Source organism: Melanostigma gelatinosum (genome assembly GCF_949748355.1).
Source record: "Melanostigma gelatinosum genome assembly, chromosome: 23".
Lineage (NCBI taxonomy): Eukaryota > Metazoa > Chordata > Actinopteri > Perciformes > Zoarcidae > Melanostigma > Melanostigma gelatinosum.
Window position 1 is genome coordinate 6,709,365 of NC_136656.1, and position 23,252 is coordinate 6,732,616.

The 23,252-nt window shown below is 45.9% G+C and overlaps 4 protein-coding genes across 7 annotated transcripts in view; 1 reads left to right on the forward strand and 3 right to left on the reverse strand.

Annotated features, from left to right (window-relative positions):
* Window positions 1-1,510, reverse strand: part of slc16a13 (solute carrier family 16 member 13) — a 3,254-nt gene extending 1,744 nt beyond the window's left edge. Inside the window, 5 exon segments of the mRNA XM_079295877.1 lie at window positions 1-58; window positions 156-299; window positions 381-473; window positions 476-625; window positions 1,409-1,510. Coding sequence (XP_079152003.1) covers window positions 1-58; window positions 156-299; window positions 381-473; window positions 476-608 — 428 coding nt within the window. The 5' untranslated portion in view covers window positions 609-625; window positions 1,409-1,510.
* Window positions 1,511-3,142: 1,632 nt separating this feature from the next.
* Window positions 3,143-7,353, reverse strand: bcl6b (BCL6B transcription repressor). 3 transcript variants are annotated; one of them, XM_079295626.1, is made up of 12 exons: window positions 7,269-7,353; window positions 7,019-7,085; window positions 6,665-6,742; window positions 6,329-6,546; window positions 5,967-6,215; window positions 5,705-5,839; window positions 5,382-5,571; window positions 5,046-5,254; window positions 4,822-4,928; window positions 4,468-4,733; window positions 4,090-4,227; window positions 3,143-3,960 (listed from the first exon to the last, which is right to left on the reverse strand). In XM_079295626.1, exons 4-12 carry the CDS (start codon window positions 6,538-6,540, stop codon window positions 3,820-3,822), a joined length of 1,647 nt encoding a protein of 548 aa, XP_079151752.1. In that variant the 5' UTR covers window positions 6,541-6,546; window positions 6,665-6,742; window positions 7,019-7,085; window positions 7,269-7,353; the 3' UTR covers window positions 3,143-3,819. The 3 variants fall into 3 exon arrangements, with proteins under 3 accessions (XP_079151752.1, XP_079151751.1, XP_079151750.1); XM_079295625.1 differs by having other exon boundaries at window positions 4,468-4,688; window positions 6,329-6,559; XM_079295624.1 differs by having other exon boundaries at window positions 6,329-6,559.
* A 2,747-nt stretch (window positions 7,354-10,100) lies between these two features.
* Window positions 10,101-17,288, forward strand: trip6 (thyroid hormone receptor interactor 6). Of its 2 annotated transcripts, none has more exons than XM_079295622.1 (11): window positions 10,101-10,150; window positions 10,606-10,641; window positions 12,684-12,921; window positions 13,112-13,215; window positions 13,311-13,424; window positions 13,507-14,094; window positions 14,380-14,476; window positions 14,575-14,744; window positions 14,846-15,024; window positions 15,116-15,236; window positions 15,341-17,288. In XM_079295622.1, exons 3-11 carry the CDS (start codon window positions 12,693-12,695, stop codon window positions 15,470-15,472), a joined length of 1,734 nt encoding a protein of 577 aa, XP_079151748.1. In that variant the 5' UTR covers window positions 10,101-10,150; window positions 10,606-10,641; window positions 12,684-12,692; the 3' UTR covers window positions 15,473-17,288. The 2 variants fall into 2 exon arrangements, with proteins under 2 accessions (XP_079151748.1, XP_079151749.1); XM_079295623.1 differs by having other exon boundaries at window positions 14,383-14,476.
* Window positions 17,289-17,774: 486 nt separating this feature from the next.
* Window positions 17,775-18,159, reverse strand: sst5 (somatostatin 5; the record flags this gene model as incomplete). Its single annotated transcript, XM_079295629.1, has 2 exons — window positions 17,775-17,945; window positions 18,037-18,159. 2 exons carry the CDS (start codon window positions 18,157-18,159, stop codon window positions 17,775-17,777), a joined length of 294 nt encoding a protein of 97 aa, XP_079151755.1.
* Window positions 18,160-23,252: the final 5,093 nt, after the last annotated feature.

Below are 23,252 nucleotides of genomic sequence, written 5' to 3' on the forward strand. Positions count from 1 at the left end.
GTGAAGTTGGCCATGACTGTGGCCACCATGGGAGTGAAGACCAGACCCCAGCCCAGACCTGGAGGAGAGGACCAGAGGAGGGGTTTTAATCCAGTTGTCCCTGAGGAGCAACAACTAAACCAGTTATGTTGGATGTTTGTGCGCGGCTTTGTTACCGGAAATCAAACCCATGGTGAGGTAGAGGTGAACGAGACAGGTGGCCTGGGAGGCAAGTATGAGGCCGAGTCCAGCAAGACAGCCCCCCGTCATCACCACCACCCGGGCATCGTATGCATTGCATAGTCCTGCACCCAGCGGACCTGCAAAAACACACACACGCGGTTTAGCTTAAAGCCAAATAACTACAGACAACCATTACATTAATGGAAACTTTAACTCACTGAAGAACTGCTGCGCTGCCAGGCCCGTGGACGAGATCCAGGAGATGGCCTGAGCGCTCTCCTCGAAGTACTGGACGAACTCCACGAAGAAGATCCCAGGCTCCGCATCAGGCCGAACACGAGGCTGGTGCTGACGAACAGGGCGCCGACCAGCACCCATCCCCACCCTCCATCCGGGACCTCGTCTTCATCGCTCTGTCCCTCTGCTTTGGGCCGCACGTTGGTCATGTCTCAGAGAGATCTACCTGTAAAAAAAAAAAAAAAAAAGAAGAGGAAAACGAAGCACCATCAGCCTCAGGAAATGCAAATGTAGACTTACAAAGAAGCACAATTAAAATGTCAGCAAATACAACTACTGTTTTGAAGACTGCGTATCTGTATTTCTATTTGTGCCAAATAATGAATGAGATGGCTGTATAAATTGAAGGCTAATTGCTGTGATATTTAAGTTGTATTTAGTCAAACAACAGGTGAACTGCTGCCAGCTGCTCTATGTTGAAGAGTGTTAATATTTAAGAACTTGTTATTGTGAGTTAATATAGGTCCAATACTATCAACTCCGAGTTATTTATATTTTCATAAAGGCTAAACTACTTCATCCATATAAAAATGTTTGATTGATTAGTTTGCCGAAAAAGCCAAGTTACAAACGTGTTGATTGCGACATCAGGCTGCACACACACGCGGCTGTCGCTTTTTGTTACACATGAACAGATACATCGGCGGGAACGCGCATTGGAAACAAGTGCCTTCTCCGATCATGTCTTCACGTCAATGACGTAGGCGTCACACAGCGCCTGCGCACTGGTTAACAACACAATGCTTATGTATGCAAGTATTAAATTGATCCTCGAGCGTTAAGATAACGAGGTCTTCGCTGCAGCCGCGCGAGTGAGGTTGACGTTTACCCTGAGAAATGAACACGTGACTACCTGAAACTTCCAAGACGTCCGAAGACGTTAATATTCAAATGTGTTTTAATGGTTTACATGCCAATAAAAGCTTCCGTCCAGCTCGACGGTACTCACTCTCGGTCCGTCAGCTGTGTCCGGTGCAGCTCATGGTCCTCAGTCTGCACGTGCACGGTGGTAAATGGCACAACGACAGCGGTGTGAATCACCTCCGCGAGCGGCGGGGGAAAAGTTCAACTGTCACTCACTAACCGCTGAGCAACGAGGAGTTAAAGGGACGCGTGCGCAGTCGGCATATCTTAGTCATAAAGCCTGGATAATAAGTCAGGCTACAGCCAGTGTATTAGTACTATGCCTTGTATATTTCTCCTTAAATATTAAAAAGACACTGATGGATGAAAGCCTAGTTCTTTAATATATCAACAAGTTCGCTTCAATTTAGTATAAAGTTTAGTTTAGTTGTGTGGCAGATGTGTGTCTCGTTCTCCTTTGTTTTCAACCTGAAATGTCTAGAAAATGAAAGACATTTCGGTTTTGTTTAGTTATTTTAGTTATAATGTTATTCATCTTTAAAATAAGAGACACATTAAACATAAAACACATTAACAAGAAGAAAAATGATGCCCAAATAAAATAACACACACACTGGGAGACTGAAAACTACACTATACACGTTTTTTCCCACTCAAATGAACAGTTCAACAAAAGATTTGTTGTCAGTAATTCATTTTGTCCAGTAAGCAAATGTCAGCCGCTTCTAGCAAAAATACAACAACACCACAGCAGCTTTATGTCAGAGATTAAAGAGGCAAGGCAGAGTGGGTGAGCTAAAATATAAGATAACACATGAATGAGTTTCCATATATGTGACACTAGAGGGAGGCAACCTGCCTTCAGGTTATCTCTCTTCCTATTGGCCCTGAGGTAAATATTATATCTTTAGTTTTAGGTTTATCAAGCCAACATCTGGCTTTATCTTTATCCACAATTAGCTGATAATACTTAAGTACTTATTTGTCTTAGCATTGACGGTATAGATGGTGACAGCGTTGCATTAAATTGCATTTTATTCAGAGGTGTTTCTAAGTTTCAGGAAATAAGTTTAATATTATTCACTTCCTGAATTATGTTCCACAGAACTCCTCTTCTCTGATAATCGTTGTGACTTTAGTGCACTGGTGTGTTGACAGGGTGTCATTGGCCACCAATGAGGGGGAAAAAGTATATGATTCATTTTCTTTTCCAGTGAAGTTGAGTGGTGAAGGTTGGAAAGTCCCTTCAGACTTCCAACGTTTGTCCTCTGAGCACGGGACAATAAGCCCAGCGAGCCACAACTCATCAGGGAGCAGGAAGCGGGGATGACAGAGGGTGGGAGAGTTCAGCAGGAGTCACACACACACACACACACACAGTCACACAGGTGTTGACGGCTGCTAGTGTGTGTGAGTGCCCGGTATTAGGGAACCTGGAGGAAACAGGTGCCCTCAGCTTCATTGTTTCCACAAAAGCAACCAAAGAAAAACAACAACAAAAAAATCTGAAAAAATGGCGGGACAGATTTGACCGAACAGAAGACGTGATTCAGAAAGAGTGTGTTAATGACAGGAAGGAAGTTCAGGGAGGAGACAGGCTGAAGGAGGGGAGTGTGGCAGAGACACACTGCTAAAAGAGCTGAAAAATAGATGTGGAGTCTGGAGCATTTTCATATTTGCAATGTACATCTTTCACCATTTGTTTATAAATCACACAATATTGCATATGTCGGATATTAAATGAGACACTGAACGCCAAAGCTCCAATTCATATAAAATGATTTAATTTAGATTGTACAAAACCATCTTTGTCCAGCAAATGAACCCATACACATACAAACTGTCATATTATTATTACTTATTCAATTGTTTACAGTCATCTCAATTCAAAATGTTCATGGCAGAAAACAACATATCGTTTAACTTCTATACTGACGAGTCCTTTGCCTGCTGGGACAATAAAAGCAGACGTTACTGCGTACTTCTTTAAAGAACATGCAGGCCCCAGGCCTCAAGCTTAAGAAAAAAGTTAAATACAAATTTAAGAAGAATATTTCCAGCCTTAAAACTCATTTTTCAATTTAATTTACTTTAACAAAACTCCCACATTCACCACCTTTCCTTCGTAAAACCTGCTTTATCTTTCCTTTAAACCATTCACATACTCGTACTTCTTCAAAACTCAGTGTCCACTCATGCCATCACATTTGTCCTCTCTTCCCATGTCTTGTTCCCTTCTTTCCATCCCTTCACAAACCTTCAAAAACACTTTTTTTTTTAACACCATCTCCATCTCAGAAAGGCCACCCAGGATTTCTAAAGAACCTTATTGATTCATGATAAGCTCATCCAACAACACGGAAATGTCTGTTTCTCCAAATGGAATCCATTCTAAAACAACAGCACACAATTTAAAAGAATTCACCAAATTCCACATTTTCTTGCAGTCATGATTCAGATGTTATTCTGATGCAGGAGTCAAAGGTCAGACGGCCTTCAGCAGGCCTGCAGAACAGTCTGGTAGGGCTCCGTCAGGACCTTGTAGCGGATCTTGGTGTTGGTGACGGCGCCGTGTTTTTGCCGCAGGTGAAGACGCAGCTGACTCTTGTGGCGGAAGTGCAGGTCACACTTCTCACACTGAAAAGCAAGAGGTCAGCGGATGAAACAGCGGCGGTGTATCGGTGTACACACTGTGTGTGTGTGTGTGTGTGTGTTTCTTGTAAAATATACGCCATTGGTCAAACAGTCAGCGTGTGTCTGACTCACAGTGTACGGCTTCTCTCCAGTGTGGATGCGCAGATGGCTCTTCAGGGTCTGCAGGTGGCGGAAGCGGGTGCCGCAGGTGTGACAGGGGTAAGGTTTCTCCCCCGTGTGGATCAGAACGTGGGCCCGCAGATGAGCAACCTAACACCAGACCAGAGCAAACGAACAGGTTGAGAAGATTTGTATCGGCAAATGCAATCAGCTTAAGCCCCTCGGACACCACAGATTGACTCCATGTGTTCAAATAAAACTCTGGTGTCACCTGACAGGCAACTACAGGACATTTTTAAGAGAAAAAGAGGAAACTCTGTCCTCTTAAACCTGTTTCATGCACTTCCTCTCCCCTCAAGCTCTCACACACACACATAAGTGAACCCTCACCTGAACGAATCGCGCGCCACAGGTGTCACAGCGGTACGGCTTCTCTCCGGAGTGGATGCGAGAGTGAGTCTTCAGGTTGGCCGGTCGGTTGAACTGGGCGCCGCACACATTGCAGCGGTAGGGCTTGTCACCTGAGCAGACAGTCTTGGTTCCTTGAAGGTTGCCAGGGTAACAGTAGGGCACATAGCAGTTCTCACGCTTGATTGCATGTTGGGCGGCTCCTGGATCAGCGGGGTGCAGGTTTGGGTAAATGGTGCAGGGTGAGACTGAGGAGGCAGACCAAATATACACGTGAAAGAACATATTGAAGGCATAATGTCTTCAAAGTGTAAAATGTGTGCGTTTGTCGTTTACCTGTTCCCTGCTTGTGAGTGCGAGGCACTGTTGGGGGATCCACAGAGGGGGGTGGCCCGAGGGGAGGGGCTCGGCCAGAACCCTCGTAGCAGGAGGCCTGCCCCTGTCTGATGAAGAAAGGTTCATTCTTTCACAAATGCTTCATTATTTTCCCTCTTTCATCCCATCATTTTAATTCAAAAAACATAACTTAGCGACCTGATGAAGGGCTGTGTCGTTTTTACCTATCAATCTGACCGGGCACTTCTCCAGACCACGCCTCTGTTGCTTTGGGTGTCGAGCCCACCCTGTCGGCGACGGGTGACTCGTGACTCTGTGCCTCCTCCATCTCCTCTTCCTTCACCGTGGTGGCTGCACAGAGAGGGTTGAGGACGATGTACTTGTATTTCTTCCAATTGCATGCCTTTGGGTCCAGCGTGGCTTTGATATCGCGCTGGAGAGATAAACAAAATCCAGTCAATTAGTACAATTTGAATTCAAAACACAACTTCCCGGTGGTAACACAGACCACCACTTACAGGCCATAGCTCTCTGAGGGCTTGTTGCTTCTTTAAACTCACCACAAGGTTTTTGTTGCAGGTGTTGGACTCTGCTGGAGAGTTTGGTTGGCAGCTGGAGCGGGCGGGGCTGTCTGGAGACGGAGTCGGGGTGCCAATGAGGGGCAACTCGGGCTCTTTCGGCTCCTTTGACCCGGGCTGGCCGGTCGGGAAAGCCCCTGGCATGAGAGAGCCCCCGACATCCGCAGCGACCCTGCAGGAGAAACAACAAGGAAGTGCTGTAATGAGCTGAACCTGTCAACAGACAAAGGCACACAAACCACAGCAGCAGCACTTGTGACATTCTGCAAACACAAACCCGATAAAAACCCACAGAATCCGCTCACCTTGTTGCCACTGCTGTTGGGAGTAATCTCTGGGGTCCTGGATTGGGCAGGTCCCCTCCTCTGGGGGCTACAGAGGCTACAGACACCCTGGAGTCCAGCTCCAGTTGAGGATGTCTTGCACTCATTTTCTCCCTGCTGAAAAACAAAGAAAGTCGTCACCCACTCAAGTGAAAAAAACATGTAAGATTGCACGTTAAAATTGTTTTTTTTTGCCTGATTCATGATTTAATCTGTCCCGGCCTCACGACAGATGTTCCCTCACCAGTGCAGCTGCATGAAATCCCGGCAGGTGTCGGCCACGTGGTCCATCTGCAGGTAGGCCGCCACGGTGAGCACCCCGGGGACGGTGCTCGGCGTCAGCGGGAGGCGCGAGGTGTACATGAAGTCCAGCAGCAGGGACACGATGGATGGGTCCAAGGCGTTGGGGAGGGACACGGTCATGAGCTGCTCCCCGCTGCCACCGCGGCCCTGAAGCAGCACGCGGCGGGAGTACAGCGAGTAGAAGAACCCACTGAGAGGAGAGAGGGGAAAAGACTTAATGTAGATTTAATGTAAGATAGAGAGAACCTGCAGACTCCCGCAGAGGGACTATTTTGTGCATGATCCATTGTCCTTTGCACCAACCTGCACGCCACGAGCACAGCACAGTGCGCCCGTAGATGTACGTTGCCGACGACCAGGGTGGTGTCAGTCAGGACGTTGCGGTGCCGGAGCTCGTTCAGGTTCAGCAGCACGTCGCTGGAGTGGCGCGTGAACTCCTTCACGTATCCCTCCGCCGGGGCAGAAGACCTCATCTCCTGCCCTCTGTCGACCCGGAATCCTTCCATCATGCTCATCTGTGTCTGTAGAGAAGGCCTTATACATGAAGCAACCAATCAATGCACATCATGTCATTTTTTTAACATTTGAAAGATTTTTAAAGATTCAATTTTTTAATTAGAGTGCACAATAATGACCTACCTATTTGTAATTGATAAAATAAATAGACTGGAGTGTCCCAGACACATCTGTTAGGTGAGACCAGCTCCCTACTCGTACCTGCATGAGGAAAAAAGAAAGAAACATCCACTCTTGTTAATATGAATACGAAACCTTTACTGTTCACATTTCTGCAGACATCAAGGGCAAAATGCAGCGAAGTAGATATTACGAAGAAGTCATGAAGACATTAAAATGTTGTGAAAAATCTCAAATTCAACCAAGTACAGTCAGTAAAAACAATTGAAATCAAAATACATCCTCAACTGACACAACAGCAGTTCAAGCAAGCCCATTAAAAATATAAATATATTGAGAAATAAATTTCCAACTCACCCCGACCAGCAGGGACGAGAGCTAACGTGCACCGCGCTGACGTCAAACCCCCGGCTCGGTGTTGAGTCTACAAGGCAAGGCAAGTTTATTTGTGTAGCACATTTCAACAACAAGGTAATTCAAAGTGCTTCACATAAAACCATTGAAAGCATCAAAACATCAGGCAAAAGAAAAGGAGATTTAAAAACAATTAAGAACATTCATTAAAAAACAGTGTAGAAACAGTCAAAGACGTGGAGCAGGGACTCACCCTCCGTCTCCACTGGCTCTGAGCAGCACTGTTAGGGGGAGGCCGAAGGGAGGCACCTCTTTATAATGCCGTGCAGGAAGCCCCCATACAACCAGGGCTGCTTGTTTCCTCTTTCCTCAATGGCCCACGCGTCCACTGGAAGCAGCGCAGGAAGAGCCCAGGCCCAGGCCCCCGGCTCCAAGTATTTTTAGTGGCCTTATTAGTTTTTGTAAACCCCCATAGCTCTGAGCACAGTAATGGCAGGAAAGCGTAGTGTGTTTTTGTGCCACGCTGAAAAAACAAATATGAGCACCCTTGGGGGGGGGGGCGGTACGTGCCTGGCTATCCAGGGGCAAGCCATCAGTCTTCCCCCACCAACGCTTTCCTCCCCATGAAGCTGTCTGAGAGGAAGCTGGAAGACCAACGTGTTGTTGGATTAACAAGCTGTGCCCTCATCATGGAGATTCTATCTCATCGAGGGACTTTTCTTTTGTATTATTCATACAATTTTCACTCATATTTTGTCACAAGAGTCCTCAAGAAGAACGTTTTTAAACATGGAAAGTAAAGGAAAAATCTGTGTCATTGCTGAGTGGCCCAGTTCAGATGAATGGGGCATTAGTAAGGCGCTCCACAACAGTGTCCGGAAGCTTCATGGCTTGCTGCCTGAGAGCAGAGGCGTCGTGTTACGAGGACCAAAGAGGAAGGAAGCGAGGCCAAATTGATCGTTCTAGATGGGGGACACCTTCTCCTGGTGGTGAAAAACAACCTTTACTCCGCCCCGACTGGGAGAAATGCAGCCGACAGATGTGCAGGAACTGCCCTACACACACACACACACATGCACACGCACGCACACACACACTTCTGAATGCATCCTGCAAAGCTGCTCAGAGACATGGATGAAAACGCCTGCGCAGGACATCCGTCAACAATAAAGCGAGCAGGAGACAAGGGAGGAGGAATGGAGATGGGGGGGGGGGGGCGGGGAATGCAGGGAGGGGTCAAGGCCTCAGAGGTCATGAATAACTAAAAAAACAAGTGAAAAGTCACCTCTTCCTAGGAGCAGGACAGTTAATTGAGGCGCCGCAAAAGTGAACTGTGAACTGTGTTTCCTTGACATCAAAGTATTTTCCAGAAGGAGACGTGGAAGGAGGAGGAGAGGTTGACTGAGTTCAAGATAAGCACGGCCTGCTTAAAGAAGCCAGGATTGCAGGATGAAGCAAGTGGACCTTTAGTTGATGAAGAGAGAAATTAAATTTCACGGATAAGATTGAGTGTTCAGCTCCACCACCAAAGACAAATATGCAATTCTGTAATGACTTTTGTGCTGCAACGTGTGCCGTTCCTTTCTACGATGTGTGTAACAAGTGTAAACAGTGTGTAGTTAGTGGGGAGGAGACACAACTTACCGATACTAGTTTGGGCATTGGGTGCGACTTGTGAAAATATGTATTTGTTTGGATACAAATCCACTGGAGAATATGAATGGGGAAGTAAAGTTAGCGGAGGGCCTGCAGCTTATGTCCTTGTGCTTGTATTTGTTTGCATGGAGGTGCGATCAGTTGTGTGCTTGGAAAAAGCAACAAAAAAAAAGTAAAACAACGATTAGGAAAACAGAGATGGAGATGTAAGGTCTCGGCTACTTCCAGGCATTGTGAGAGGAACGGATGAGGTGTGTGTGTGTGTGTGTGGGGGGGGGGGGGGGTGAGGAAAAGTGAGAACATTACTAAACAGGTTCACCAATAGGCGGAAGCCATTGAGTCCATCCCGTTGGCAAGGCTTGGCAACGCTCACAGAGACTTCCTGTGCCCATCAGCAACCCTGTTCTTCATCAAACGCAGAGCCGGATCTGTTCACCGTCAAAAGTTGAGGAACTTTCTGCAAAAAAAACACAAGATTTCAAGTTGAAATTAAACATGTCGACGTCTATTTAACCGCTGTCACTCCTCGTCAAACAGAACAAAGGCGGGGATTCCCCGTCTTTTGTGGTTTCCTGGTTGCCTGGACAGAACCGTATTGTTTTTTCTGATGGTGTACGGGCTGAGGCCATGCTTTGACTTGTAATCCCCCAGTCGGTGCCAAAGATGTTGGTGGCTCCCGGATACAACAATAACAGATCTGCTTCAACGGCCTCTTCCTGCGATCACGGAGCACTGTGGACATATAAGGGCAAACAGGCACAGGCTGCTGGAAGGAGGAGCAGGAGGAGCAGGAGGAGGAAGCGGGGATATCCCAGGGAGCAGCCTCGGGTGTTTGTCCACGGTATTGGCAGAGATGGACGTGGAACAAATAAATAAATGATAAAGTTATGAAACCCTTCCTTTGAAGAAGGGCCTTAGGGAACGCAGTGGGCCTCCATCATGGTGCTGGGTGGAGTAGGAGGAAGAAGAAGAAGAAGGGGGGGGGGAAGGGGGAGAGGGACAGTTGACCCAAATCTCATGAACCACAAAATAATAAAGCGAGCTCCTTTGACCTCCATATTCAGGGTGGTAAACAACCGGGTGTCTTGGCTTTTTTAGTTTTTATATCCTGTGTTGAAGAAACACAATTTAATTTCAGCTGTATTTCGCTTTCTTTCGTCTTATTTCATCATTTGGCACATATCTTTTTTTTTTACTTCAAAGTCTGAGGTTGCTATTTCTCAAACATAAAATTCAGCCAAAAAGAACTGTCTTAGAAATTGCATGTCATTTATGGTTATGGGTGTTGTATAATAAAAACTTAACAGGCTAGTATTTATATTGGGGTTGAGTTTTGACTTTTATTTTTCATAAATTCATGTGACAGACCCCCTACCTCTCCACACACACACACACACAGAGCGACAGCAGTTACGTCACACATCGGGAATGCAGTGAGGAGCTGCCGCTGCTGCTAAAGGCCTCAGGATCCGTCACAAAGTAGGTGAACGACGCTAAATCGAACAGAAAGCCATCTCGGGGTAACTTTCCCTGACCTGTGGATGTGTTCCAGGACCCGTAGATTGTATTTGTGAGGCTCGCTTCGGGCGGTAGAAGTCGGTTTAGTTCATTGTTTCCTCCTCGGTTGCTGAAGTTAGCCTTGGAGGCAAGGCACGAGCTCGGCTCGAGTTCAAAACAGGATAGCAAACAAGTAAACAACCCTGTTATTAAAGTTAATTATTGCTAATTCTCCGTCATTTTGGGTTTGTATATTACTTAAGCGGTGTGTTTTAGACGTGACGCACAAAGGACATATTTGGACGAGCAATTAGTCTCTAACGTTATACTCATTCGCACGAGAGCTACCGTAACGTTACCGTTAAAAACAAGAACAATACCGCCAATGTGACGCCTCTGTGTTGTTTTAACAATTTTACATTGTTCTTGTTTTGTAGATGAGACTGAAGGGAAGAGGAGAGCCACTGTGAAAGGTATGAGATGCTAATAGGATGCTAATGTTGGTGAGACATACTGTTTACGGATGCAGTTTGTATCTTAAGTTCGTTATCCATGTTTACTCGGGCGTGAATCATGTTGTCTTCCAGGTATTTAGTTTAATTTAAGTCGCTCACGTCGCTACATTCAGATACATTGTGTCAAATATGTTAAGCTAACCAGAGTATCTTGCCTTCAAAATAAGAGTGGAATTTTGTTACAGAATAACTGTGTGTATAACTTCGAAACATGAGAACATGGAGATAACGTGAATTCTATTTGCATGTTATACCATTTATTTCAGCTGCGTTGGCTTTATTTTTTAAATGTTTTATTTTTGTGTGTTGCCGAAACGCTCACGGTATGGCACTTTATTTTTTAAAGCGATTTTAAAAACACCGGATGTCGTCTTTGTTCATTCCCGCGTGCTTGACTCTCGTCACTGTCATCAACTTTGACATTTCATGAGGTGCTGCGACTCCTTTGCATCCAGGAAGAGGTCCAGCCGTGACAATAAGTGGACAAATGCACAATCTTTGTGTTCTTTTTTTATTACATTTTAATAAAACCCTCACTATTCACATGAAAACACAGTGATTAAACCCTTGACGTTCATTTCCTGGCCCATCCTCTGCGTTGACTGTGTGCTCATCCGGATTCAGACTTTAATCAAGTCGACTGTGGAAGTGTTGGTCGCGCTCTCATCCACGAGGTCGCTGTGTAACTTCCGTTCATGCCGATCCTGCGTGGTTTAATTGCAACTATAACAACTCCATGGATATGAATAATAAAAGTAAAAAAACCCAAAATGTGTTCATGTCTCATCATGTTCTCATCCATCATTATAATCCTCTTACCAACAAGGATTTATGAGGCCACACCACCCTCATTCAATCAGTGTGAGTGGGCTGTTAAACTCTCCACACACTTGTTTTTGGCTTGTCTGTGTTTGCAATCCATTTAAACACTGTCAGTCACACAGTGGCTCTCCAAAAAAAATGGTAAAACGCTACATTCTTCTGTTGTGCAATGAGATATTCACGGTTCAACTATAAATTTTTTGTAAATCATCAACTCTTTAAAATGCAAAATCTAATGTCGGATGTCTTTCTTAGTCTAAACCCCAGTAGTATTCAGTTTACAAAGATATATATATATATATAACTCATCAAAAAGTGATTAATCAGCATTAACTTGTTTGGAGAAAAACCTAAACATCTTTGCTTTCCATCTTTAAGGATCTTACTTTTCTTGTTAGGTCATTTTTGACACTTTCCATACATCCCTGTCATGTATATCAATGTATTGCCTTAAAGATCAGTGAAGGTCCCGAGGTGCAAGTCGGCCCTTTTGTCGGCTCAGCTGTGAGCTGCAGCGTTGTTATTTATCCCACAGAGAATACATAATATATTGTTATGAGCCAGGTGTTCACGTGTACTCGGACGCATATCGTTACGCAACCATTTCCTGTCCTGTTTTTGTCTCCGCTTAATTTGGAAATCGTGTGTGTGTGTGTGTGTGTGTGTGTGTGTGTGTGTGTGTGTGTACACCCGAGGACTAACTATTGTGGCGGACAACAGACGAGGGTCGCAACCACAGAGTCGCCACCTGTTTGTGTGTCTGTGTAGGAGTTTGTGTGCTGGAGAGCTTCTGCGTGAGTGTTTGTCTCACTAAGCAAAAAACACACACGCACACGCGTGTTTTAGAGGCGAGCGTGCTGGAAATCCCCGAGCCGATCTGAATGGCTGCTCTCTTCCTGTTCCTCAACGCAAAGACTATTGTTCTGTCCGTGTGGAAACAAAGTGTGAAGCATCCCTATAGTTTCCATTGGTTACTTATGACACAAACACACACACACACACACACACACAGCTATGCGCAAGCAAATTATGGATAGAAGATGGAAATCATGCATACTCGCTCAACTGACATTAGGCAAAGTCAGTATTGAGGAATGCATGCATGGTGCAGTCTCATCAGAGACTAACTTTATTAATAGGGCAACATGAGGACAACATTTTCTCTTTTTTAATCTCAGGAACCTGCCATGTCCGGTCCCACCTGGCTTCCCCCGAGGACTCTGGATAGTCCCGAGCGAGCCGTCCCCCAGATGTCTCACTCCGCTGGCTCAGCAATCTACCGAGCCCCCAACAAGAAGGGGGCGTCCGACTTCCGGCCAAAATATGGCCCCTACGACCAGAACGGAGAAGGAGGAGGAGGAGGTGGTGGAGGAGGAGGTGGGATGGCCAACAGGTACATGGCTACCGGACCCACAGGTAAGAAGACCACCAGTCACGTACTGGTGTCACTAATCAGATTCAAATAAGTGTGTAAGCGAGTGTTCTGCTTTTGGTAGGATTTACAAGGTTCTTTAAAGTTATAACGGTGTATTTTCAGAAATAATTTAGTCATTATTTTTTGGGGTGGGGGGGGGTTTGCTATTAATAACTGTTCTCTAACCTGAAGGTGGGCCCGTTCATCACTCATCTAGCGATCACTATTACACCCCTCCCCATGGTCCTAAAGAAGACCGCACCTGGAGCCCTCACATGGACAGCTACGAGCTGATGGTGGGTTCGTTTTTTTCATGCGGCCATTTAAAAATCAACATTTCAAGTCGAGCAACAGAACAGTTTCCCAACATTTCAAACTTTCTTGCCGTTAGCACCGTGGTCCTGAAAAGCCGGCGAGCTATCACTCCAAAATCGACGCCGATATCGAATCCCTCACCAGTATGCTCGCTGACCTGGACAGCCACCCGCAGGACGCCAGCACACAAGTACGACAACACACTAAACGGACACATTGTTTGAGAAATTGTATACGTACTTAATTGTGTACTTTTCCTGATTTCCCCACAGCTGTACGACAACGTGCCTTACAACAAGTACCTCTCAGGGGATCACTACAAGCCTGCGCACCAGAGTGCGGGTCCTCCTCCGGGTCGGCCGTCCATGGGCTACCCACCTCATCCCCAGACCCAATACCACCCAGCGCCCCGCTACCCCAGCGAGCACCAGCCCCCTCAGTACTCCACCTCCCACCAGCCGGACTACTACTCCCCCTCTCCGACCCCGAAGCCCTACCCTCAGCCCGTCCCGGCCTCCTACACCACGGCCTCGACTCCGACCGGGCCCAGGTTCAGCGTCCAGGTGAAGACGGCTCAGCCCGTCACCTACTCCCAGACGGGGAGGCAGGCCGAGCAGGCCTACACGCCGCCCCCTCCTCGCCAGCACGTGTCCCGGCCCCCTCCCCAGACGAGCCCGCAGGGCTGGTACCCGCCGCATCCCGGCTCGCAAGCGCAGGAGATGCACTCCGAGGTGGTGTACAAGGGCAGCGCCGCAGGACCGGGAGGAAGAGTTATGCAGGCGCCACAGTCCAAGAGAGGGATGGAAAATCACCAGACAGGGTCGGGGGCTGCCCAGAGTCCGGCTTATCAGTCCAGCAAGGTAGAGACACGTATGCATCGGTAGCCTGTTCGAGGATTATATGTAATTATATGTTTTAATACTTTACTTTGAGTAATGTCAGCAGGCTTTTTTTGCAAGCACCCATTCAAGACCAAAACATTTAAATTCATTAATATCAGATAAAACTAAATTACGAATCCAACCAAATGTTGAATGTACAAACCCAGCGCTGAATATCATAAATATCAAATTCTATTTTCCTTTTAAAAGAGTTGGTTATGAAAGGAATGCTTCCCGATCTTTATTTGTTGTCTTTTCTTCCAGCAGGGGATAGCAACGACCAGGCCAGAGGAAGAGTTGGATCGACTTACCAAGAAGTTGGTATATGATATGAACCACCCCCCTGTCGAGGACTATTTTGGTACAGTCCTTACTCATTACTTTAATGACCTATGACGCCCTAACGACCTACCTTCTGGTATTTTTCAAATAACACACGCTTTTTAAATGGCCTGTCAGGCCGCTGCGCCCGGTGCGGCGACAACGTGGTCGGTGACGGCAGCGGCTGCATCGCCATGGAGCAGGTGTTCCACGTGGAGTGTTTCACTTGCATCACCTGCCACGCCCGACTCAGAGGGCAACCCTTCTACGCCCTCGACAAGAAGAGCTACTGTGAGAGCTGTTACATCGTAAGAAAAGCATTGAGTCCATCTCTCGGTAGTATAAATAGATTTATACGTATATATATATCCTGGTTTATTGTACACCTGTTTCTACTTTTCTTGTCAAGAGTACGTTAGAGCGCTGTTCAAAGTGCTCCAAGCCCATCCTGGACCGTATCCTGCGGGCCATGGGGAAGGCCTACCACCCTCGCTGTTTCACGTGCGTGGTGTGCAACTGCTGCCTGGACGGCGTGCCGTTCACCGTAGACGCCACCTCTCAGATTCACTGCATCGACGACTTTCACAGGTATGGAAAACATCCAAAGGGCCGCGATGTTGTTGTTGTTGTTGTGCGTAAAAGAGAAGGTAAATGTCGACGCTGTTGTTCTCCCCGACAGGAAGTACGCTCCTCGCTGCTCGGTGTGCGGTGAGCCGATCATGCCCGAACAGGGCCAGGAGGAGACGGTGAGGATCGTGGCTCTGGACCGCAGTTTCCATGTTAACTGTTACATCTGTGAGGTGGGTCGACTGGACGACAAGATCACGCACCACATCCGGACTTTGCCTTTGACTTAGCCTCTGATCCATGCAACAAATTCTGTCCCTGACTCTGTGTCCCTCAGGAATGTGGTCTCCTGCTGTCCTCTGAGGGGGAGGGTCGAGGCTGCTACCCGCTGGACGGCCACATCTTGTGTAAGAGCTGCAGCGCCTGCCGCATCCAGGACCTCTCTGCCAAAATCTCCACTGACTGCTAACGCCGCTAGCCTCCGGCTCATTATACACACACACGCACACACTATTGATGGTTGCAGACAGGGTGTGCCCCTGCTTTGACCTGTGAGGTGCTTCCTTTTTGTTTTTCTCACTCCGACTACGACATCAACTTTGCTATAGTTCCCTCTGTTGGTATCCAGCTGTAATTGTGTTTGCAGAGGAACATTTTCTGAGTCCTGATGGAGCGAGCACCTTTTATTCTGATGTCCTACTACATTTACTTCTCTTTTTTTATTATTTTTTTTTTTTGGTACACAGCTGCCCCATTTTTCAGCTGCAGTTCAGTATTAGTGTGACGGTGGCCTGACCTGCAGGCAGCTTGGGCTCCACTTACCATTTATAGGTACTGCTCAACTATTAGCTTGCACATTATTATCTTTGTCAAAAACAATGAAAGAATGGATATCACAGATTAAGACTTAAAAAAAGAGGGGTTTTTTTTGGGCAGAGAGGCATCTTAAATGATAATTAGACTTGTCATACATTTGTAAAACGCTAAACGTCAAAGTTTCCGAACTGCCTCCAAACGAGCGTATTAAAAGCACGTAATGCAACAACTGTGACTGTACATAACGGGCTGGTTTGATGATGAAAATGTCGCCTTCAGTGCAGTGAATCTTTGCAGAGACGGAGCCTCGTAGCAGGGCAAATGTAGAAGATGAGGAATGTGTAGTTAACCGTACAAACTAGTTGTACTTTTTCCTTTAGCTTTGATGAAATGCTTGTACAATATTTGCTCGAACAACCCTCTCAACTCGACGTTACAGCATCATGTTTAATTGGAGTTCATCACAGGGTTGTTGCCATTTTTCTTTTGAATCATCCACGATAACATTTCTGAATGTCTACGAAACACAATCTTTTGTTTAACACTTGTTGTTGGTTTGATACTTGACTGTTACATTGAAGGCGATGGTGCAATGAAGTCGGATGCTTTCTTTTTGGCTTAGGAAAACAGGGTGTCGGTCACTTGTGTGGTTTGAAAAGCACCCTGTTGTTTGAAGTGTGAGCCTCATGTGAAGAACTTTGTACGCGTGTCATTTGGACGAAGCATGAAACTAAAGTTTTACTCAATTGAAAATGATTTTTGAGTGAATAGATTTACTTTACAAATACTTTTACACATTGGTTGTTCTTTATATTTGACTGAAATAACAGTGGACATAAATGTGATGTATTTTTACCACACAGACGTTGATTTATTTTTTTTGTTCACCCTTGCATGAGACTTTGGAGCTTCAGTATTTGTTATGATCGTGTTTTAACCTGATTTTGTGTTTGTTTAACTTAAAGGGCCAGCGCAGCTTAGACGCGTTGAAGGCCTTATCTCAAGGATGTCATTCAGTTTCATCATTTTTTTTTAAACTGGGTTTGTCTGAATTCTGCTTTTTCTTTTTTTGGATCATGCTAAAATGGTTCCGTTGAGTTTTCTTCGTCTCTTAATTTATTTACTGCATTAATCTGCGTTTGATCATCAAGGTTATCATTTCATTCATGCTCCCAAGTGTCTTTTCTTTTTTTTTTCTTTTTTTTGATATCCCAGCCCACGCCAACTCTTGTGTCATACTCCTCGAATCACATCATTTAGTTTTCTTTACACTCAAATCGTTTAATATCCTCACTGTGTTCAGTTTGAAATGCTGTGAATTTTGGAGCTTGTATCAAAGCCTGCGGCTCAAAGCGGCAGACGTCGTCATACGGTGAAGTGACGTTAACGGGAGAGCGCGTTGAACACGTGGGTGGATTTTCTCCCAATACCGGTTGTGGTCAAAAAAAATTATTAAAATGTCAAGTCAATTGTTTTGTTTGTCACTTTTTATACAAATGCAGTTCGAAACTTAAAGGGGCACTCCACTGATTTGTAGATTACCTGGAGGGTCTGACAATTACGTTGCATTGTGGGAAATGTAGGATCCAGTGTTTTGGATATCTCAGACCGTCGAGCTTAAATCCTAATGACTCTTAAATTAATCTCTAAGTCTACAAACTTTTGCGGAAGCGCAATAAAACATTCGCAGGAATACCCTTTTAAGACAAAGACTAAACATATTTTAAATCAGAAAAATGTATTTTAGCCACTGTGTACATGCTTTCCAATCTCAAAACATACCTTATTACCGTATTATAATTGGCAAAACACCTGTATGTTTAGCATCTTGCAATAAATGATCCAGTTACAACAAATAGAGCAAAACACAAGATGAATTTATCCTTAAAAAGTACATTTAAAAACAAAAGTACTCCAGCTGGAACAGCTATTTGTTGCGCGCGCGTGTGTGTGTATTAACACGAGGTGAACGTTTTCCAGAAGAAGTTGCGACAGCCGGCCTTCCGCTCTCTTTGGGTGAGGGGGAGCTGTCGCCGCATCACCGCCTCCAGCTCGGGGAGCATCTCGTCTCCTCTCGCGGCCGTCAGCTCCGACACAAACTTCAGCAAGAGCAAGTAAGCGAGATCCTAAAGGGGGACAGAAAAAATAACCATAATATCTCACGTCCCCTGATTCCAGCCATTTAAGTATTTGCAAATATTGAATTAACCCACTCACCTTGTCGTTTGCCACGTCTGCTCTCAGTGTCAGCATGTCTCTGCGTGGAGCGCCGCTGACCTGCACCAGCAGCACAGAGGAAATCAAGGCCACAGCAAGAACCTGCACCCGAGAGCCGAGCATCTCCACCTCCAGCGGATGAACTCCTGTATCCTCTTTTCAAAAGTCCAAAAACTGTAGAAGCGAGAAGAAAGTGGGGACGGGTGGAAGAGCTGAACGTTTATCACTGGTTTGAGTGGGATGTGGTTCCAGCTGATAAATAAGCCTCTTCATCTTCAAAACCCTCCTCATCCTCGCGCCAACAAAGGGAGGTGATTGGTGGAGAGGAGCAGTGAGGGAATGAGGAGGTGTGAGTGAGTGGTGAACAGAAGTGTCATCGGACAGGATAAGGTCATCGTTGGCGTGGACACACATCCTGCAACACGTCTGACGTTAGCAACCAACTAACTTTACATTATGAATATTACATATCAAACCTGAACCGATGACGTCCTGTCAGTGACGATTAGCTACGCCGGCTTCTTAGGTGCCCTGAACTCAACGTGAGGCCTTCACGCTGCGCGGGCGTTTCGTTAATGACACGATGTGACTCAAATGTTAATGAGGCTGCTCGAGCACTCCGCCACCCTTTATGTCGTCACTTTGAGTCAGTGGAGAGCAAACATCTAAATGTCAGACTGCAAACAAAGCACTTTATGTAAGTGTTTGCTCGAGAGGTGAAAACTGGAGAGCCATTTGAAAATACATGTATCACATACAGATGTAATATGTTGCTTCTGTTTCCTTGAAGAGCAACGCCAGCCAAGTCAAACACGAGCATCAACCAATGATGAACAAAGTGTAATTATGGCTCATTCTTTAAATACATAGTGACCTTTCCTTCACCACAGGGACGCCACTGATTACTCAGTCTTTAATGGTGACATAACTTGACTGCAACATTTTCGGAGTAGTGGGGACCGTCGTGACCGCAGGCTTAAACAACTTCACATGAGGTTAACAGGAAGCACTTCCTCCTGCTGATTTCGACATAACTCGCATCATTTATGAATTTCAGTGTTTTATTCTAGGCCTACATGTCAAGCTGGTGGGTCAAACATTTCAACGGGCACGATTCCCAGAGCAACCTCTTTGCAAAACACACTTTCATACAAATACAAGTGAAAGATTGGTCTCAGTTTGTCTTGTGATTTGTGCAACGTTGACAGGATTTTCACTGATGAAATGACAATGCATGCATTGTATTCACACCATGTCACGTGTCAGTGAGATGAAGTCCAGTAGAAGAATAAAACTGCATAAAATGTTTCAGTGGTACGGTTTGTCCACTGGGTGTCGCTGTAAGACTATTTTAAATCAACACGATATGCCTCATGAGATATCCGTGTTCCGCTAATTAACTTTGAGGTAAATTACAAGCTGTGTTCATAAAGACGAAGTCAACAGAAAACGGAAGTGTGTGCTAACTAGCTAACTAGCTAACTAGCTTCTGTTTAACACGCGACTCTTCCAAAGGTAAACACGACTGACAGCTTTCGAATCGAGACCGACCACGTTGCATCAACTCAGTCGACGTTTTAGTCTTCCAAAAAAAAGAAAAAAATGAAAATACGTCTCCGTATTTTGTGTGGGTGAGTTCCAACGTCCAAACGCGTTCTTCAATCGCAGCCTCGTGCACAGACTTGTGTGTGACATATGCCCATCATGTGACGTGTTAATTGGTTTCAGCGTGGTGTTGCTGCTCGCCTCACCTGTCTGCGTCACCGCTCCAGTGCCGGCAGGTGAGACCAGTTCAGTAACAAAGAGTGGTACCAGAAAGCTGAAGTACCTGTGTCAGCATACACAACAGTACACTCCGAAGGGTCCTTCAGGAGACTCTTGGGGGGCTCCAGGCAATAAGTGGATATTACTTCAGCCATGCAAATGAAATGTTTTCCTTTCAGTTTAATATATTACCTGCCCATGTACAGAGTTTGACATGTCAGGGGAAATATATTTGAGAGCGCCTGTCTAAATATACAGGATATGGAGGTCTACACTACAGTGTGGAATACGATGTAGAAAATGCTGTTTGCTACATTCTATTGCCTCCCTTAATACAGTGATGTGGCTGAAATTACTGCACTTTTACCACAGTATTTTACTTTTTATGACATCAAATATGGCTTTATAATCGGGCAAATTGTTCAAAGATGATGCATAAAGTAATCAATTTGATGTGTAAAGCAATTCATTGTGTCCCACTGCAATGCAGCCACCAAACCAGAGTATTAACAGATGTAAAACAAAACAGAAATATTACTCTTTATGTGAAATTTGCATGTAGTTTGCAAATAATCTTCATATAATCATGATACAATTCCACAGAAAGTCTTTTAATGTTAAAATCTTGCTCAGCCCTATACTGCATGTATTTGTTTGTAATGAAGAAGCTCAACGCTGAAACATCTGAATGACCTCATCTCAATTCAAATAACCCTTTACGAAATACATTTATTCCCAAAATTAGTTTTGAATTTGTGCCGTTCTTAATATTTCCAGGAATGTTTCAGACCAAATGTCTCGACCGTCACTTCTGGCTTTCTGTCCGGTCCGGCTTCCTTGGCCTGAAGAGCGGTTTTCACTTTGAAGGTGTGTTTCTTTATCCTCTTGGACAAAATGTGCACCAGAGAAGTCCTCGGCAGGTATCCAAGAAGGACCCGCTGATGACTTTTTTACCGTAAACCACCAGACCAGCATGGATTCCACTTCTTGTCCGATCGGGAGGCCACACTCTGTGGTTACACCGTCTCAATGAACGATGCGGGAGACCTGGTGTTCCGGGCCTCCTTCCTGGCCTGTCACGTCCACAGCGAGGTAGATTTGTCTCCGTTCTTTTGTGCTCTGATACGTCGCAGGATTGCATTCCTCTTCTGTTGTCCCTCCTCTGCAGAGAGGCTCGGACTACCGCCTGCGTCTGTGGTTGGTGAGCCTGCAGGCGGATGGGAAGGTGGCGACGTTTCCCTTCCAGCTCCACTGCTCGCTCCGGGGCCGATGGAGCGCCAGAGAGATCGTCTGTGAGGAAAACTACATGGAGGTATGTCATCACATCCTCGGAAAATATTCATATTTACTGTGAATGTACGAATTACATTTGTGTTTAATTGAGAGTGTCATTTGTTTTTTCCTCTCTAGGTGTCCATTCAGCAGCCTATCCTGCCCATTACATCCAAAAAGGAGAAGGTTAGTAAATGGCAAAGATAGAGAGACAAAGAGTTGCTTCCTGTGTGCAGCACATATGTTTTTATGTGATGTTTTGCTTCACAAACGCGTTGTCTTCTTTGTCACTGAGCAGGGAGCTGACGAGGCCGACGTGGCTGTGATGTTCCACGGAGATGACCGGCCTCCAGAGGAAGCTGAGGTCTTGACCCCGATGGAGGCTGCTGCTCTGGGCTGCCCCGTCTCACTGCGTGGCTCTCGCCTCACCCTCCGCTGTCCCTACTCCTCCCCTCTCTCATACTTTGTCAAGGTAGTACGAGACGGAGGGATTTGGCCTTCATAGTCACTTTTAATGCTTTGTTTTTTTATTTTTCTGGATGCTGCGTGTTGGGGTTTTTCCCAGGAGAAGGGAGTGGATTCAGAGATCATCAGAGCAACCATCCTGTATCGACTCCAGAGCAACTTCCTCGCTGTTGACGCCGCTGTTTCCTGTGCTCTGAGTAAGTACGCTTCATCAGTTTTACATAATTTGACAACTGTAGAGTAGAGAGAAATGTGTCCTCTGTCCCGTGTCTCACCCCTAGACGAGGCTACAGCAGATGGGTCCGACCTGCTGTGGACTGCCCCTTATGTCCCGTCGGCGTTAGTCCATGGTCGGTTCAGGGACAGAGGCTTCAGCGTCGGAGTGAACGGCCAAACTCTGAGTGAGTCTGAAAATGAAAAGAGTGGATTCAACATCAGCCTGCAGGAGGGGAGAGTGGAGGTCAGGATTCCTGCAGGAGCCCATGGAGGACACATTAAGGTGTGCAAATAAGATACAACAGAGAATTGTGTATTTTATATGATAATTCTCTCATTTTTGCAAATGTTTTGACTTGCATCCTTTGTTTGTCCTACGTTTTGGCAGTCTCTTGCAAAGCAGTTTGAAATGCACTTGATTTGTTCGAAAGGAGCGGTACAAATAAAGTTTGTTTGATTGATTTGCTGTGATTCTTCCAGAGCGGTGTTGTGAGGGGACGGTACGGCCAGTCCATGTCAGCGGATCTGTTCTTCATGAGTCAGTGGGAGGACGAGCGCTGGCCTCTCACACAGCATCGCTCCTTCAGGCACCTACAGACTCCTCTCATCCCACAAAGCCCAGTCCTCACCAACAGTCAGGCCACGTGAACCTACTTCTCTATGCATATTTCATTCATAAAAACGATTAAAAAAACATACAGATTGTGCATCAGGGCTGGGGGATAATTCAGTATCCTTTCGCACAATAAGGCCGGTTGCATTGCAAAGCTGCACTTTCCCCTCTTACTGTGCAATAATAATGTGAAAAATGTTACAAAATTGTAAAAATTGTCTCTATTTCTATGTACTTTGCGTTGAATACACTGCAGTCATTGATGTCTCTCTCCCTCCACAGACACAGTGTCCTCTGAGGGATTGTTCTCCGTCACTTTAGGCCTCTTTGCGCCTGATGTTTCCCTCCAGAAGGTGACAGTAGATGGTGCTGGTGGCATTTTAACCTGGACCCACAGTGACACAGACGACCTCAGTGTGTCCCGGGTCTCCTACTTCAACGGGAGCCACTCCTACCAGCTCAGTTTCCCGTTGTCGCACCCAAAACTAATCCCAGCGGTGAGATGAACCAACAGTGACCCGTTGCTATTATGTGTAGAAGTTCAAAACTCTCTGAAACACCCTGCTGTCTCATCCCAGGATATAGGTGGTGGCTATGAGACGTACAGTCTGTCTTTTACCTTTATTCTTACCATCTTACCCAGTGGAGAGGTGTTTTACCATCAAGCCACGATAGAGCCGAGTGTTGAATACACAGGTGAGTGATTTGTCACCATTGCTTCAGACCAGCTGGTGCAGTTAAAATCAACATACTGCGAATTCCCTATCTACCCTGGTGCAGCTGCGGGTTCCCCCAAGCTGCAGGGGAAGTGCACCGAGAGCAGCCTGCTGGTGCTGCTGCACCACGGGGCCCAGAGTGAGCTGCAGTGGGAGCTCTTCCTCGGGGC